We start from the raw sequence: 18,302 nt of genomic DNA, 5'->3' as shown, positions 1-18,302 counted from the left end.
GAAAAACTATCTGGAAATTTTTTGCTTGATAGATTACGTGTGAATGATTTTTAGAATGGTTGAGATGATTCAATTTTTTTTTTAAAACTTAAAATTGATATAATTCTATGTTAATCGCAGAATAAAAAAACATGGATTTCTCATTTTAATATCAACACGATTATCAAATTATTATTATATTTTATTTCTATGATGTTTTTTTGGCCGTAACCTATACAAGGGAATGCGTTGGTTCGTATAAGAATCAAAAAATCATGGGGGGAATCGACAATAAGGGATCGGAAATTTTTCTGTTTGAGGGAAAAAATTACTTTTAAAACAGTCGGTAGATTCAAATATAGAGGGCTGAATTTTTGATAATAATAGTGTCATCTTATTTTAAAAAATAAGGTGATTTAGGTCAATATTCTTCAACTTTTAACACTTTCGGACCAGAGAAAATAGTTGAACAATTTACGGGCTGGTGAGCATCGGGCAAATAATTTGCGAACGTGCTGACGGTTAAAGCAAAAAAAAAATCAATATAGATGCAGTATTTCATTAACTAAATATAATTATCACAAAAATGAGAAACTTTGTCTGGTTTTAATTTATACAAAAATTGCCACGTTTTTAAGACAAACTTGTCTTACAAATTTGTGGCAGTTTTTGTATAAACTAAATATAAATTATGTATCGGCTTCATGAATTGGATAAAATGCTTTGCTGGCTGTCAGGATACCCCTGCCCCAGTTTCTATTTAAGAACACCAGTGTAGATAAAGTATCAAAAGTATGGCGCTGTTAAGATTTCTCTGAAAAATCTTGAATATATTTAATCAAGAAATTTGATTGAAAATTCATGAATTGGATGAGTAGTGAGAGTGGTTGATATTAAGTGTAACGTGACTGATAAAAAAGACGATCAGCAAATTTATGTAGATTTTAAATTTTAGACAGCAAGTTCTATTCAATTTTTACCAGATGTACTCATTGCTTACCGTCGTAGTTTTCTTCTTGGATAATTAAAAACAATATAGCATACACAAAAGCCATTACAATGTAATTGTAAAAAATATGCATTCTTTGCTGAAAGTAAGTAAACATTGCTTTTGAGACAATTTCTTGGTGAGTTTTGACATTTTCCACGTATTTTTCTAGTCGGTTTTTGTTTTGTATGTAAAATTTGACTGGATCGGTCAAAGAATATGTATATTTGCATCAAGAAAATACATACATACAATGCAGATAAAACACCAGTTAAATATTTACTGTATAACCCTCGTATTGAACATTTTGCATATTTACTCGGCAGTAATTATTTGCTAATATTAATTTTAAATTTATATTTATTGACTGAAGTTTTTAGGCATAATATATTATGATTTCTGAATAAAAATTTTTTAATGGCTTGTCAAAAATTGAATCATGCATCAATGAAATTGATTCGGGAATTCAATTTAGCTTCTATAAAGTTCATTCAAAGTGTTAGTATCTAAAACAAACATAACAAGTGTTGATGCACATAAGTTAATAGTAATTATAATAATTGATAAATTACATAATATAAAAACTATATTATTGATTCGAATAACTCGTAAAAGAAAAGAAAAGAGAAGCAATGTGAATTACGAATGGGCGAGTACATTAGTTTACATTGGTTTTAATATGAACATAATTTCTTAATTTTCTTCTCTACTACTGTGCCCTCTTGCGGAATTTTCGGAATTATTATTTTTTTGAGATTCGCCTTCATCAGGATTGGATTAGTTATTCAAAAATCATAACTGGTATTATACATAATGCACATAATTTAACGACAAAAAATGATAAATTAAATAAAGAACAAATTATATAATTAATCCACAAAATCCAACAAGTAGGAACAATATAAAGATTTCACTGGTGTGATTTCTAAAATTATACACGGGCTATCAGCTCAATTGCTTATTTGCGCATAGCAAGCTAGTTTCATTTTATTTTTTCACTAATGCTAACTGATTTTAACTTATATATTTATTGTATTCTCTGCACAATTGTACAGGTTTTGCAGTTTTCATCGCATATTCCAATAGATAAATAAAAAAATAAATAAAATATACGTAAAAAGAAAATAAAGGTATGTTCCGGTATCTTTGTTACGAAATGCGCGGCGGAGTGATTTATAAGACACGGATCTCAAAGACCGAATCTGACAAGACGTGAACCGAATAAAAGAAATAAGAGGTAGACAAGCGAAAAGTGGTTTTTGAGTGTGTTCTTTCTTTTAGTTTAAAAATGAAAAAAGAAGAAGAAGAAAACAAACTCTCACCAGACGGTCTTTGTCTTTGACCCCCTGCCTTAAAGAGCAGAAAGAAAGAAGAGAAACATTATCTGTGTTCTCAGTCACTGCCACTGTTTCTAATCTGGACCCGGGCAAAACAGATCAAAGACTACCGATCCGACCCAGCGATAGCACCGCTTAACTTGACTGAGGCAGTCATTTGACGAACGAACAAGCGAGACGTTCAGGAGTTGCCCCCGAACTACCTTTCAGAAATTAAGTGAAGAAACGAGCCTCGAGTCGATTCTTGTCGAGAATCACGTTTCGGTCGTGGTGAAAGATTCGGTGCATTTAATACAGTTCGGCACGGTTCAAGGATGGGAAAAGAGCTGTCGTTGATGCTCCTTTGAGGGAGGACGTGGGATTTCTAACGGGCTTCTTCTCTGAACGTCTACAGCATCCATCGACAATAGCAGGGCAGTGGGAAAAATACCCGCTCGAGTTCCAACTCCCGTTCTTCGAATTGATGGCTCATTGCGTTTACGGTACAGAAAAGATACTGTCTCACACCGTGAGATAACGTAAAAATCTCTGTCACGTTATTTACATTATTTGAATATTTCACTTATGATCACTTGACTGAAAACCGCCATTTTCTTGAACAGAATCTGTCATCGCACCGGAAGGAAAATATTTACTCAGAGAGTGATTTTCTCATTTAAAATATGGTTAAAGGTTATACATATATAAGTACTTTTAACTCCTTTTGTGTGTTCCCCTTCTGAATATTTCAACTCATTCTTTGAATAAACTATCATAATACTTGTACACCATAAACACCATAACTATCTAATAATGGAATGAGGGAAAAAAATCCATAGAGTTGATGTTAGTTGCTTTGGAAATTTCTAGTAGTTTGAAACGGGGATACTAAATGTGCTTAATAATTATATCAAATACACTCGGCCCCACTTTTAACGGATAACCAGCTTAAAACCAGGGGATGAAATCCTCCAGCACCAAAATTTCTCCCATGGAGACAATGTAAAAGTTCCCCGATTAATATAATAATCTCAATGACTTTTTCCCCGCTTAATCGAATGCAGTGAAACATCGCTACAACGATACTCGATGTAACAACAAATCTCTCTGCGATGATATTTTTTTTTTTTCAGATCTTGTTTGGAAATGTCTATATTCTAATACAGCGGTTCTCAACCGGGGCTCCTTGTACACTCTCCAGGGGCTACGTGGCCACTCGAGGAAAATAAAAAAAACCCAGTAAAATTAAACAAAAATTATTATAAATATTTTTAAAAGTAAAAATAAATCAGTAACTTTGATGAATAATTAAAAAAATGGGTTATATATACGGTGCTCCGCCATAGAATGTTTTTACTAAAAAGGGCTCTGCGAATCAAAAAAGGTTGAGAACCGCTGCTCTAACATATTATACGCTGTCTCTGGATATAACGGTAATCTCTCTGCAAGGATATTTTTACTTAGTCGGCAGGGTGTCGTTATATCGAGGTTTCATTTTATTACGCTTCATACGTCAACTTTAATACACATCAACCACTATACAAATAGTGTTTTTATTGAAAAGTATGTTTTTAATTTAAAACATTTGGAATTGATAGGAAATATGTTACTAGGTCAAGGTTAATACATTTGAGAGCAGGTACTGGCCACCAAGTATACAAATTGTATTCAAAACGTACATTTTTTTTTAATTATTTTATTTTTGTTTTCTGTAGAGACAATAGAGGACGATAACTTCCTTAATGAGAAAAAATCGTAGGCATTTTTATCATTGTAAACTAATTAAATATGGTTTTCATTTCAGTTTTGATGTCTAATTTGTTCGAGACACAACACTATTTACATTGATCCTTCACAAGCTTTTAATTTACAAACTATACTAACGTTTTAAAATGACAATAGATCTGTTCCTCCCGCACATTTGGGTACCCCGCTTAATAGGATATAGTGATACGCGGAATCGTTGATATCCGATTAAGTGGGGCCGACTGTATCTTTGAATATTCACCATTAACTAATTTTTAATCGGATTTCGGGATACAGCAATACCCTGAAGACAGGACCGCAAGTAGATGCTTGGTCAGCCGGGACAAGCACGCATTTTGGCGCCCCCTCGTAATGTTGAAGGAGAGGTTAAAAGGTGAAATTTGCGTCCGCTCTGGTCCAGCACCGGGTCCACCTGCAACACGCTGATTGCACCTCTGCCTGAATTTACGCGACAGGCGGGACCGATGATAGCCGCGTATAAGTCAGGGTACAATTGTATTGGAGTAATGTGAAGATTACTTGATACAGTGCTGTACTTTGTTTTTGTACTTTTATTCTGATTTACCATCAATAAAATGGCAATGACATACACAAGAAAATCTTTTATTTTCTACATTATGTTAAAAATTTCCGTAGAAATAAATACTGATGATATTTGTGTACGATTAAATCCAGCGGGAGGAATTATCAGCTGTAATACAGTATTTGAGAAAATATACTTTATTTTAGAGACAATATATCTGAGTAATTTACACACAAACCTCTACTTAGCCATACATTCACGCACCTCATACACATTATTCTGCGAAATATTGCATACACCTCCATAGTCAGAGCTGGGGCTAGGCACGAGGTGACGAGGCGACCGCTTTGGGCAGCATGATTACAGGGGCGGCGTTTTGTTATGACATATTTATTATGACGGTGTTTCCACTCTCGGAAATTTTTACACATTGAAATAATTTCGAAGGGAAAGCGCAAGTGGAAAAAACAGTTCTCATTGTTGAAATGCTATTTAACTCTTTGCTATTCAATGCTTGATTCATATCATAAATTCACCTCCTTTCTCGCATTTCTGAAAAGTGTCACCTATCTCTAGAGAAGCTGGTTTACGAGGGAAAAAAAATTAGGTTCTTTCTCTCTTTTTCTGTTAAGGATCTTTTCACTCTTTTCATCAACATATTTCCAATTGACTTTCCTTTCTTTAGTCGAATCCCCAGCACAAATTTAGATTCTTTGTTCATCTCCCGACAAATGCTTCTCTCTCAGCAAACACCATACTAGAAGAATCTCTAGTGCTGCACTGCTTGGCTCCGGAATGTTCTGACTGACCATTTCTGTACATGTGTACAGGGTCATTCAGAAAAGATGGGAAAAACTTCAAGAGGTGACAATACACACCAATACAAACAATTGTCATCAAAGAGCGCATGGTCAACACGAAATGCAAACGCGCTAGCACGTTTCGAAACGGCTGCTCCGCAAACGTTAAAACTGCATTCCTGTTGAAATTTATCGGGAGAAAAACAACTCCATGCATGCAAATGTAACCTGGGGAAGATAATGGAACCACATGCTAATCTGCGTCACAGTGAATAAAAGGCGCGGACGCCAGCCCTCTGAAGTTGTGCAACCGTTCTAACAGTTCTAACGCACTGGATAAGGGCGCATTTTGGTAACACTGAGTCCGCGCCTTTTATTCACTGTGACGCAGATTTGTATACGGTTTCTTTTTCTTCTCCAGGTTACATTTGCATGCATGGTGTTTTTTTTCCTACCGATAAATTTCAACAGGAATGCCGATTTAACGTTTGCGATTGCGGAGCGGTCATTTCGAAACGCGCTGGCGCTGTTTGCGTATCATGTTAGACCATGCATACTTTGATGACAATGGTTTGTATTGGTGTGTACTCTCACCTCTTAAAGTTTTTCCCATCTTTTCTGAATCATCTCTATATATCAGGGTAAAGTTTCGCGAGTAAATCCTTGATAATTATAAGGATTGTCCGTAGAACCCTGGTAATGAGACTATTCTACAGAACTTAAACAAATTTTTGTATATTTAAGGGCAAAATATATATTCGGGCAAAATGAAAGAGGGCCTAGGCAGCACCTCTTAATTTACGTATTTATTGTCATAAATCATTGTTCTCCATCTTATCGTGGAAGATCCTATTTAGCTGAGGTCCCTGCATGGCCCCCGCAAAGGGAGTGGGTCTGGCCAGGCACCTGCCCGGGGACCGAGATAATTCTCATCAGATGAGATTCTATTTTTGTTTTTCACATTACAATTTCATATTATAAGGGGGCGGGGGCGTAAAAAGTCTGGCCTGGGGGCCCAAAAAGATCTTAGCCTAGAAGCCCTACTACGGGGTGTTGGGCCATAGGGTCTCCGTGCCGTGCCCGGTTGAACTCATGGTTGGGATTCACGATGTTGGGGCCCCTGTCAGCCCATTAGGAGGCATATTCACGAATCAAGAGCTTTGATTATAACCATCACCAGAAGAAAAGCATGAACTTTGACATGTGGCTTTAACTGAAATAATTATGATGCTAATCATTAAATTGTTCGGTGTCCATCTGAGTTTTGGGTGAATAACTCCTGAGTGTGAAACCAAGCATCTATCCTCAATGGTTTAAGTGAGCACTACGACCCTTACAAGGGTAAGGATAACAGAGCTCTAGCACGGGGCCCGGGACAAAAATAACGTTTTTTTTACACTATAAATTCACTATAGAGGAGCCTCATATATAGGCTTGGGTAGAAAAGCCAGACACGTCCCCACGTTAATATTCACAACGAACCTCTAACTTATAGGGGACGTATTGAATATAGTCTTGGGTAGGAGCTACAGCTACAGAATATTTTAATATTTGTCAAGAATGATGAAATAGCATGCTGCTTTATACAATATAGAAATTTTTTTTTCTGCGCAAGAAAAAAACTCTATGTACACGGAAGCATTTTCAGCCCCTAACGTTCATATTTTGCAAACTTATACACCTTGAAAATATGGTGCCTTTTGTCCATAACCAATCAACGGGTAAAAATGAAATTTCATCAGCAAAAAACATGCCTTCTAGAAAATATTGAACACATTTATACAGTACACAGTATTTAAATTACATGTGAGGACATCAATGAAGTAGAACCCGTTCCGCCACCTATCAAATAAAACTGTCACAATTCTCCCATTGAAATTATCAACTGAATATTGATTAATGTGCCGCATGAAAAAACTAATACGACATGATATTTATCAATATTTAATAAGTAATAATATCAGTTAAATTATATTTTTTGCTTCGAAATTTTAACAACTGATTTTTACATGTCGTGTAAATGAACATAATAAAATCTCGCAACAATTCTTATTTCATACGTCTTCCACGGCCCAAAAAATTTATGTTTACAATTTGTGTTGAATCCTTAAAAATGAAGTCCATATGATGAAGTGCTTCTAATACAGATTATTATCGACTTATTGGTGGTGTCTGAAACTAAATGCCTACTACTAATAAAGTAGAAAAAACTTCTACTAATAAAGTAGAAGCAAACACATCGGGGAAAGGCACTTCCCCCATTTCTCCATAGTATATATAAAATGGATTCCATACTCGAAACTGATTACCTTGTGAAATTTTTTGTAAATATGTCATCGAAGTTCGGTCAAGAAACTTCTTTTTCTATTTCATCGCATATAATCACGAAGTGTATAATCTTTGTAATACTTTGTTGTCTTCCTCCCAGACCGAAACTTTGTACATTATTGTGAAAGCGCTTTCTACGAAAGCGCAAGGGACTGTATATCAACTGACTACTGACCTGAAATTCAGGAGTGCGCCATTTTACCTAAATTTTTCTCTTACATTCCTTCTACACACACACACTTTCACTACTCTTGCCTTCATATGCCCGTACGGGGCCGCTGAAATTGTTGGGGAAGAGGGAGTCCTTGAGATTTGGCCTTCCCTGGAAAAAGCCGACTTAGTCAATTAACCTTCCTTAATTTGCATATTATTAATGGTTAAGAATTGTTTTAATTATACTATTTTACCATTCAAAAATATTAACTAATACAGTAACGTATTGTTTTCTTTCATGCAGAGAATTTGATCAAAATCAGTTACTGGATTTTTATTAAGGAATTGTAACAGTTTTATTTGATAGGTGGCAGAAGGGGTTCTACTTCATTGATGTTTCTCATATGTAATGAAGGGTGATTCTAAATTCATGGGACAAACTTTAAGAGGTGACATAAAACACCTAAAGAAGAACTTTCGGTCGTAGAATGTGTGGTCTTATCGCAATAGCAAAGGTGGTAGAGAGTGTTTTTGGAGAGTGCACAGCACTTCAATAAAAACATATTTTAATCCGGATTAGCGACGATATGTGCTATCATTCATTCGAGGGTGCGCATATGCACCTTCGTTTTGGACTGGAGTTTGTTTTTAATTGGTGCACGTACCATCAAAGTAATGCTGAGTCAAACAATGATCAAGCGGTAAAATGGCGTGCGGTAGAATTTGCGTTACCCAAGATGCACCATGAGAAGACCTACCACATTACAATACCATGGTCACGAGCATTGGAACGGAAAGGAATTTAAAATTTTAATGCCGGGCACGAGTTCAAAGCCTCTTTCAACGGTTTCTGAGAGGGCCTTTTGGGTAGGCGGTAAATGAGCATTGGTGTACACAAGATCGACCTTTAGAGGGCACATTGGGTTTGGGGAGCGCAAGGGATCTCTCTCAGAGAAATTTTTAGCTGATAACTTTCAAAAGCATTGTAAATTAGCAGAAATCGATAAATATAATAAACGGTATATAAAAAGGTATTTTCTTTCGATACCTCAATATTTTTTTTTGTTACGTAAATATCTTCTGATACTTTTGATAATTTTTGATCGTCTTGGGGCGAGCAAGGCCATGTTCTCTCCTACGCATGCCTCTGGTCACAAACGTATGAACTCGGGGCTTTACTTCACTAGAATATTTCGCTGCAACATATATATCAAAGGTCTTCAACCTTTTTCTAGTCGCGAGCACTGCTTAACTGAATGAACGCCAGAACTTTGCCACTAGACTTATCCCGTTTCCGAGATCTCTTCCAGCCCAGCTTCGTGGCAGAGTCTGGAACACTTTATTTTGTGTCAAAAAAAAAGAAAAAGAAGAAAAAAAAACATACAAAATTTTTACAACATATTTTCCCCGGACAATCGGGTACTGTCGCGATTAACAACTTTTGTGGCGATTACAGACGAGATGGGGTTGGGAGCACTGCCTGTGTACCTATCATCAAAAGAAGAGCGCCCTTACGGCACGTTTGGCATACGAATGCATGAAATCAGGACCATTTCAATCCTTTAAAGCAATTTGTACAAGGTGTTTAATTAGAACGTTGATCAAGTGCTAGCGAGCACCAAATCGAACGCAAGCATCGAGCACTCTGGGTGCTTCAGGAAGCACCATGGTGCTCGCGAGCAACGGGTTGAAGATGCCTGATATAAATAAGAAGGTAGGAAACACTTATCTTTATGCTAGGCAACAGCATAACATATAAGCAACATAACCCCGGAATAATTGATCCATATATATATACATGAACATGAAAAGAAGAAAATTTAAATATTCATCCTGACAGGCCATTAAAATAGAATTATGTTTACGAAAAAGAAAACAAAAACTAAAAGGAAAAAAAAAACAGATCTAAAAATTTTTTGTTTTCTCTTAAAGTAACATTTATACTGATTGCATGCCAATTAATAAAATAAATAAATAAATAAATAAAATTGTTCCATAAATTTTTCAATTAAATTATTAGTTTTTTGTTTCTCCTGAAAAAATATGTCAAAAATGATCTACAAGTATCTGGTTTTGAAATTGATAATTTGACGGCTCAACCAATGTACCTACTGCACAAATGAACTAATAACGATTCTATTTATTCTAATTGGATATCTGTTATTTACACAGACACCAGAGAGAAAACCTGTAATTCGATAGTTGCCCTATTTCGATTCACCGGCTGAATCTGATGGCTTTGAGTCGGCTGAGCAAATGGAATCAGGAAAAATAAAAATTCTCTAAAATGTTTGAGATGTGTGGTCGTTACTTCAAGCTTCATGATTCTGAAAGTTGTTCAGAATGAGGAAGAAATTCGTGCAGAATACTTTAATTTCAATTCTACATCCATAAAATATCATCGAATAAAATTTACATTTGGTAAAGATAACAGGGATTTCTATTGATATTTTTCGAAAGTATTAAGCATTTGTTATTAAACTCGGCAATGGTATATTATTTTGGATAGAATTTTATAGTTATGATTCGGGATGAAGTGAATATTTGTGCTTCTCGGCTGCACATTTGAAGAAAAAGTAATAGTTCTTGTTCACTAACACATTCAAGTCATTGTTATCAAATAATGCTTATAAATGTTTTGTTACAAAATATATAATTTAATTATGGATATTTTGTAACTTATCTATGTGATAAAAATGTGCTGTTATTATACACAATATCCTGTTATTATGCATAATCGCCGAGCATTTGATAAATTTCCCTAAATTAATCACTTTTATTTGCGATTATACATAGTAAGCCTACCGAAGCGTCGTTGGTAAATTTGGGAGGTGCTAAAAAAAATTATCATTTTTACTGGCTATTATCCAAGCGTCGCGTCGTTGGTAAACATGATAAATCGTACTATACATGCATTGTATCATTATATCGGGGTTAGATCGCGAAACTTGTTATCATTGTATCAGGGTACGACTATATTCATCACACACATACGAAACTCATTTGGAATGTTTCTCATATTTATCAAATTCACAAATTATACTAAGGTATTATGCATAATCACAGATAAAGGCTATAAATTTCAAGTATTTATATCAAATTTACCAACGACGCTTGTTATAAAGTATATTCGCCGATAAAAGTGTTAAATTTATCAATGTTAACAAGACGGTTGATAAGCATGCATAATAATCGGTTATTATGTATATTTATCGATTAATCACATTTTTACCGTATAACATACATAATATCTAAACTCACCGAAACGCATTTTATTTATACATAATTTTATAAAATATAATTTATTATAAAATTGGTTTTTATGGTGGTTATCGTCACAAAAAATATTTACAATCCTCGTACCATTAAGAAAATTTTAATTTTTTGTTTCCTGTTGCAGCTTCAAAATTTGTATTTTTCTCTTGCTTATCCACTTATGAAAATCACGACAAATCTCCAAAAAAAAAAACAAATTACGGTACACAATTTTATCACACAGTAAAATTATAATATCAAAGACATTCATGAAATCATACACGTATTCACCGGCGAATTTGTTCAGCTGCACAAGCAGAAATTCAACGAAAAAAAAACAAAACAAACAGAATAACACACATACCCTGTAATCAGCTGATGCCTGCACTGGTGCCGCCGGTGCCAGAGCCGCCGCAGCCGAAACACCTGTAGCCGCCGAAGACGAAACTTGGTGATGCGATCGCTGGTACACGGGAAAATAGGGCGAATAAGGTTGGTACATGACATCAGCGCAGCTCATACTGTTTTTATTTTACGACCTGCACCACTGTCGCGTCGATTGCCGACGTTTTGTTCAAAAATGTTTGTATTAACAACGCCTCGATGATGATGATGATGATGATCACGACGGCGACGATGATGCAATGTATTTATTTTTGCGTTTATTTGCTTGCTTGTTTGATAGATGCGCGTCACTCACATTTCCTCCTACGTAACGTTTATTGAAAAACATTCGGGCGCGAAATACGACGGCGTCTCCCACGTGGGAATTCAATACTTAAAATGCTACTCTTCAACTTGTTGTTTGTGATCAAATCCCCCTCTGGAGTATTTCTCGTCTCTTTTTCACGCCCCCCCACTTGAATACGTACGGCCTTTGCCTGTGTCTATTGCTCTCTTTCTCCTTTCTCTCTCTCCCAGCCCCTCTTTACAAGTCTCTCCCTCAATCTCCCTCTTCATACTCTATTACAAGTCCTTGTCGTCGCTTGAGGTTGCTGCTCGTCTAAAACTGCCCTCGCTTCTCGCCAGCATTGGCGACGAATACATTGTGCCGTGTGAATAGAAATCACAATACCCTATTATGTATAACACGAATCATTAAACAAATTTACACTGATTTCTAATTGAAACGTATATTTTTAGAATTGTATTAAAAAAATTCGTGATATATCTTCTTAAAATACGTTTTATTTACGTTTTCCCCAGCTGGTCTCGATATAAACTGAGTTTCAGTATTTCTTAATTTCTTTTTTCTTTTTCTTTTAACTTTTTTTAAATTAAAAGCAATATTTTGGCTTTTTGTTAATATTTTATGTGAAAACTGACTTACCCTTAAATGTCCATTTTTTCCGAGCTGATATTTTTTCCATAGTGAATATCAATGATTCGTATTGAAATTCGTATTGAAAATCATTAAAAAAAAACCTCTGCTTCGAATTGTTTTGCTTATGCATAGCCTTAAGGAGGACGTAGAGAGCCTAAAAAATTGCCCATAAAATAAATGTATTAAAATAATATTATTTTCCAAATATATATACAAAAAAGGGTGGTTTATAATTAAAATCCCGACACTCAGAGTAGTTCTTCCTCAAAAACTGCTTATCCAAATACAGCCAAATTTTCAGGATATCTTAACGAGACCATGGAAGAGATAGATTTATGAAACAAAAAAAAAGCTCATTTTTTTTTTCGATCACAAGGTGAAAAAGTGGCGCTTTTTTGATGAATTTTCCTTCTTCCTCATGGACCATATAACGTACTACCAAGTTTCAATGGAAGACGTCCTCCAGAATGGGCTCTACATAAGTCGGAGTAGTGTCAGTAACTGCTGAGACATATATAAAGCCCGTACACGTATTACATTGAAACTTCATATATACGCTATATGACTGGGAAAATGTAAAAGGCACGAAAAATCGCCACTTTTTCACCTGGTGGTCGAAAAATGACCTTTTTTTAAATTTTATAATATGGTCTATTAAGATATGATCTCATTAACATATCCTAAAAAATTTGCTCTATTCGGATAAGAAATTTTGAGGAAAAACTATTCTGAGTACAGGAACTTTAATTACAATCATTCTGTATGACTACCTTCTTAGTATTTCAAAACCATAGTAAGAAAAAAAAATTGGATTGATAACTTCAAGGTAAAAACAAAAAAATGCAAACAAAATATTTCAAAAATTTAGCAAAGTCACGGAAACACATGGTCTGCAATAAATAAAGAGTTGTTCTCGTTAAATAGGGACATCTACCAGGAAATTCAAAACATTTAATGGAAAGCATATGACCTCATCTTTTGTGAAAAAGTCATTCCGAATTTTTATCTTCATGGTTGCAGTAATGAATGTTTAAACGTTTTAAAAAAATACGCATTTAAGGATTACTATCAAAAATTAGGAATTTACACGGTGGAAAACTAAATTAATTTTCATAATATCTCTTGAATTTTTCTTGATTTTGAAATACTAATATGCCACTTCTGGTATTTTTGTAACAAATTCAATCGATTTTTCTTTCTTATGCGGGAAAACTAACTCGCGAACCTTGAATGATTAGAATAATGGTATTAGGCTATTAAAAAGCTTTCTTGTAGCTGCATATTTTAGATGCTGATTTATCGTTTTATGATATTACAATTTTGTGGCAAGTGTAGGGAATATGACCCACTTGAATGCTCAGCGTCACTTTTATGTTAATACAGGTTGACATTCAAAAATCCGACAATCACCGGATCTAATGTGCCAGCTTTTATAGGGTAATACACATGTATGATTATTGTATTTAACATAAATTCATTACCCATGCTTTTTAAAGAAAGAAATTTAAACACTAAATGTGAAGCAAATGAAATTTTGATGTTCGCCAATTAAATTAAACAGAAATTTAGTTCAAATGAACAAAATAATTCTACTGAACTTTAAGCCGTAAAGTCAAAAATGCGCTACGAAATCCCCACCGGAAATCTGAGGAACTGGATAATCAATGACCGGGTTTTTGAATGTAAACCTGTAGTTAGAGTTGGACTATTTCTTACAGGATGGCCATTATTTCTGTTCAAAAGATCAGGTTAAGGCGTGATGGTATTGCTATTTATTTATGCAGAATGAAGTTCAAATTGCGCAAACTGGTATAAATATAGGAGACGAGGGCTTTTTGTCCCACGGGTAGTTTTTGCCACACGCATTATTTTTCAGAGCATGGATCAGTTTCCCAAACTTTTTGTTCCATCGCCCCCTCTGCAAAATTTGTTTTCTCTCATCGCCCCCTAACTCAAGCCATCCTAGAGGATCATACTTGGTCCAATAGTTATAGATCCAACCGGTAGCTTCCCACTTTCGAAAACACTGACATTGATGGTACCCACTGTCCATAATGATATAGTTTGTTCATCTAGTTAGGGGCGGGGGGAGGGAGTTCTTCTTTGTAGTACTCATCTGCTTCGGTGCTTTCGTAAATTTTTACAAAGATCTTTCTGAATTTTAACTGTATTTGTAATTTTCCATTGTCTCGGTCTTTGTTTTATTTCAATGCCATGGCTTTATTATTCTCTATAAAAAATATATGGAGGTCATACTTTATGCTGAAAGAAATTCCAATGGTTTCGAAAAGTATCAAATCTGAGAATTTCAATGTAGAGCATTAGGATAGAAGTGGAGATGATGACGATATTATAAAAGCGCGAATCGAAGGATTCGTCACCACTCGAAACCTGGTAAACATTCTGGAAATTCCGAAAAAATTTCATTTGATAAAACTGTTTGTAGAGAAACTGTAGGTATCTATTAAATTTATGCTTCTGAAATGCGCAAAATATATCTTTGGCCTCTTAAAAATGATTCCATGAGATAGACTAGAATGTTTTATCTCATCCACAATACTGATCAAACATCGGACCATCTTGAATTTGTATCGCTTCTTTCAAAATGCTTTGCATGGTAAATCATTCACTGATTTAGGTCCAGTCAAAAGCCACATCGATGACTTTTTCGCTTCTAGACCAACTAATTTATACAAAGACGGAATTTGGAATGTCCTTAAATATTAGCTTAATGTTGAGGTGAAAATAGTAGAGTGCACTTGGAAAAATAAAGTTTAGTCTAAATGAATACGAGTCCAATGAGTAAAGTCTTAAAAACTTCTCTCTGCTCAAAAAACGAGGCAGAGGAAAAAGCTCGAATGAATGTTTAATAGAAAAATAAATCTTATCGAAGCAAATACAAGTTTAATATTTAATATTAAAGCAAATATTATGCTAAATTTTCTTGTATTTGCAGTATTTAAATTCGCTGTGCGGTCGTGAGGTCGTAACTTTCGTGAGGTAGTGACTTTCATCGTTAAGACTAAGTAGCATTGAGTAGCGTTGAGGTTCGAGCATACTGGCTCGAACCTCACTGGCAGCACATTTGGTAGTCGGCTGCGTTTGTTTCTGCTCACACTTCGTATTGTTTTGTTTCTTAACCTTGTAATCTTTCTTTTATTTTAATTTTTTCTTCTCCGAAGCAACGGTATTATGATATAAATGTGTCCCTGTATATTATGATATAAATGTGATGTATCATATTGATGTATCTTGCAGAGGTTAAATATCATATTAGAGGCACTTATTGTTCAGAGTTATACCACCCGTATGAAAAAGACATAATATATCTTAATAAAAAGATATTTAATGGTTTCCTGTGCGAGGAATTCCCACGTTCGAGGCAAAACTTACGTTTATCGTCAAAGGCGATTTACTGCCGAATGAGTTGTACCGAAAGTGTGCATTTTTGCTCGGTTTGGGAGAAAATGTAAGTACAGTCAAACCTCGTTAGTACGTCACCCGGTTAACGCGTCACTCCGCTTACCGGATCACTTTTTGGAAATACCAATTATCCTCAACCAGGAATTGGCACAGCTATGGCTCACTCCGTTTAACGAGTCACTCCGCTTATTAAGTCATACTTTTGTTCTCCAAAGAGTGACTCATTAACGAGATTTGACTGTATTTATAAATCAGATAAATTATGATATTCCCAATAATATTTTTTAAGGTTGTGATAAATAATGATTGTATGTACCTTGGATGGTGAGGGAAAAAATAACAGGTAAGGAAAAATTGCATGAACGTAAACATTTTTTTTTGTTCCGTTTTTCAGTTATCTGGAATTTAGAAATGGATTTAAAAAAGTAATTTTATGTAAGTAGATTTAAAACAAATTTTATATTTATATTGTTTTACGTCGACGCGTGGTAAGTTGAGCCAATCGGGCGATAATTTCGCAAGGGAATAAACCTAGAATTGAAGAATGGAGGAAGGGAGAGATGATCGATTTATAGCAGGTTCCCAAACGGGAGAGGAAAAAAGGGGGCGTTCCTGCGGTCGTTGGAGGTACCTCCCACATTTTTATGGGATCTATTGTCAAAGCCAATAGCGAGAGATTGCTCCTCAGCATCTTCCGTTACGTCATGTGAGCATGCGCGGCTTCAGAGGGAGAAATTAAGCGAGGATGAGTTAAGGGTTGCGTGAATGAGATGAAGTGCCTCTTACATCTCCCCGATCTCTTATTGTCTCTGACAGCTATTTCAAGCTACTTCACTACGTTGTTTTCTGGGCCTTCACCATACACTAAACACAATTGTTTCTAACGGATGAAAAAGAAAATTGAGTTGATTTGGGCTCCTTCTGTGGATAGCTTTTTTTGTACCTTCTTTCCTCCTTAAAAAATTCATAATGAATTCACCCTTCAGAATAATTTACATGCAATAATGATAAGGTTAATGGGTAGTAGGCCTACAGGAAAAGGAAAACATCATCGACTCTTTATTTTGGGATTGCATGTATTGTACCAGCATTTATATGTGTTGTAGTTGTACTTTTGAGACAGATTCAAATGCCTAATTTTCGATTTTACATCAAAAATCATGATTGAATTGCTACTTGTGACTGTGTTTATGTGAATTATATGAGCATGATATTATATAAGGCACCTAATTAGCAAAAATATCATAAGTTTCTTTGCCATCATCTTCTCTTCGTATTTGTCATATTTCTTTTGCGCTTAAACTTTTGAGACCGACTATATTTGAAGAAATTATTCACAAAACCGTAACTTTCATTCATGAATAGTTTTTCTTAATCTTGCAAAAACGACGGAACAACAATGGAAAGACATCTAAAACAAAATTTTTCCGAATTATGTAGAAGCAAAGCTATGGTGGGTAAACTTTTGCTCCTCCTTAATACCAAAATAAAAATCTACATCGTCTATTGGCATGAATAATTTTAATAATGTTTTTTTGAAAGCCATGTAAGTGGTCACGTTCTCTATTTCCAGTGGTAATGAATTATACAATTTCGCGGTGTCAAATAATAAAAGTGTCTACGAAAAATTTCTCTCCCAAGAGTAGGAATATAAAAAAATAAGATGCGAGATATATAAATTATACGAGGTCTTCTCTCTTATATAGGGGAAAGGATGGTAAGAGTAGCTTTTTCGCTGTTCGCAACAGGGCAAGTAAAAGCGACTATTAAGGTTTGTTGCGCAGCGTGACCCGAACGCCGACAGAAATGAGTTACATAATCACGCTACGCGTTTGTGTTTTCCTAGCGAGGCGCGTCAGATCAAGGTGGCTATGTAAAGTGTATGGCTTTGGCATCAGCTACTCTGTTGTCTGCATGCTCCGGTTTGAAGGGAAGGAAAAGAAAACACACAAGAGTGAAGACAATATCGGCAAAACCGCTGCGCACGACGCATTTGACTCCTCCAGAAGCAGTCGGCCAATCACGCCCAACGTAATGCGCTGTCGTCAGGCGTATTGCGCTCTGTAGGAAAACAGTCATGCTGCTTTTTCTTACTGGTGAGTGGACGGCGTGTCGCGCTGGGTGAATCACGTTGCGCGCGGCACAAGAAACCTGCTCCTAGGAAAACCCGGCTTTACCAAGTTGACACGTTTGTTTCGAAGTGTCTTAAGGACCCGTCATTATTGATAACGTCCATGATATCCCCAAACTATCACGTAAAGTGTGATTTTGTCATACTAGTATTTTTCTGCGAAGGAATCTTAATTTTTTTTTGTGGATGGAGGACTAATGATAAAAAAAAAACTCTCAAAGTTTAATAAAGTACAGTACTTAAATTCTCTTCTGAACAGTATGGTGACTTCGGAGGCGTCGGAAGTGTTTTAGACATGGGGGTGCTGCACTTGAT

The 18,302-nt window shown here is 35.5% G+C and overlaps 1 protein-coding gene across 2 annotated transcripts in view; it reads right to left on the bottom strand.

Annotated features, from left to right (window-relative positions):
• LOC149083046 (transcription cofactor vestigial-like protein 2) overlaps positions 1 to 12,089 on the bottom strand; it is a 54,414-nt gene extending 42,325 nt beyond the window's left edge. Inside the window, exon 1 of one of the 2 annotated variants that reach the window (XM_089236155.1) lies at positions 11,474 to 12,089. In XM_089236155.1, coding sequence (XP_089092281.1) covers positions 11,474 to 11,629 — 156 coding nt within the window. In that variant the 5' untranslated portion in view covers positions 11,630 to 12,089. The remainder of the gene's footprint in view (positions 1 to 11,473) is intronic. The other variant, XM_089236156.1, reaches the window with a different exon arrangement.
• Between the last annotated feature and the right edge of the window lie 6,213 nt (positions 12,090 to 18,302).

The sequence above is a fragment of the Pholcus phalangioides genome, unplaced genomic scaffold (assembly GCF_987345545.1).
Source record: "Pholcus phalangioides strain wild (caught in Gottingen) unplaced genomic scaffold, Ppha-v1.0 ptg000009l_1, whole genome shotgun sequence".
NCBI lineage: Eukaryota > Metazoa > Arthropoda > Arachnida > Araneae > Pholcidae > Pholcus > Pholcus phalangioides.
Note: the sequence above shows the minus strand (reverse complement) of the source record. Positions and strands in the feature narration are given on the sequence as shown.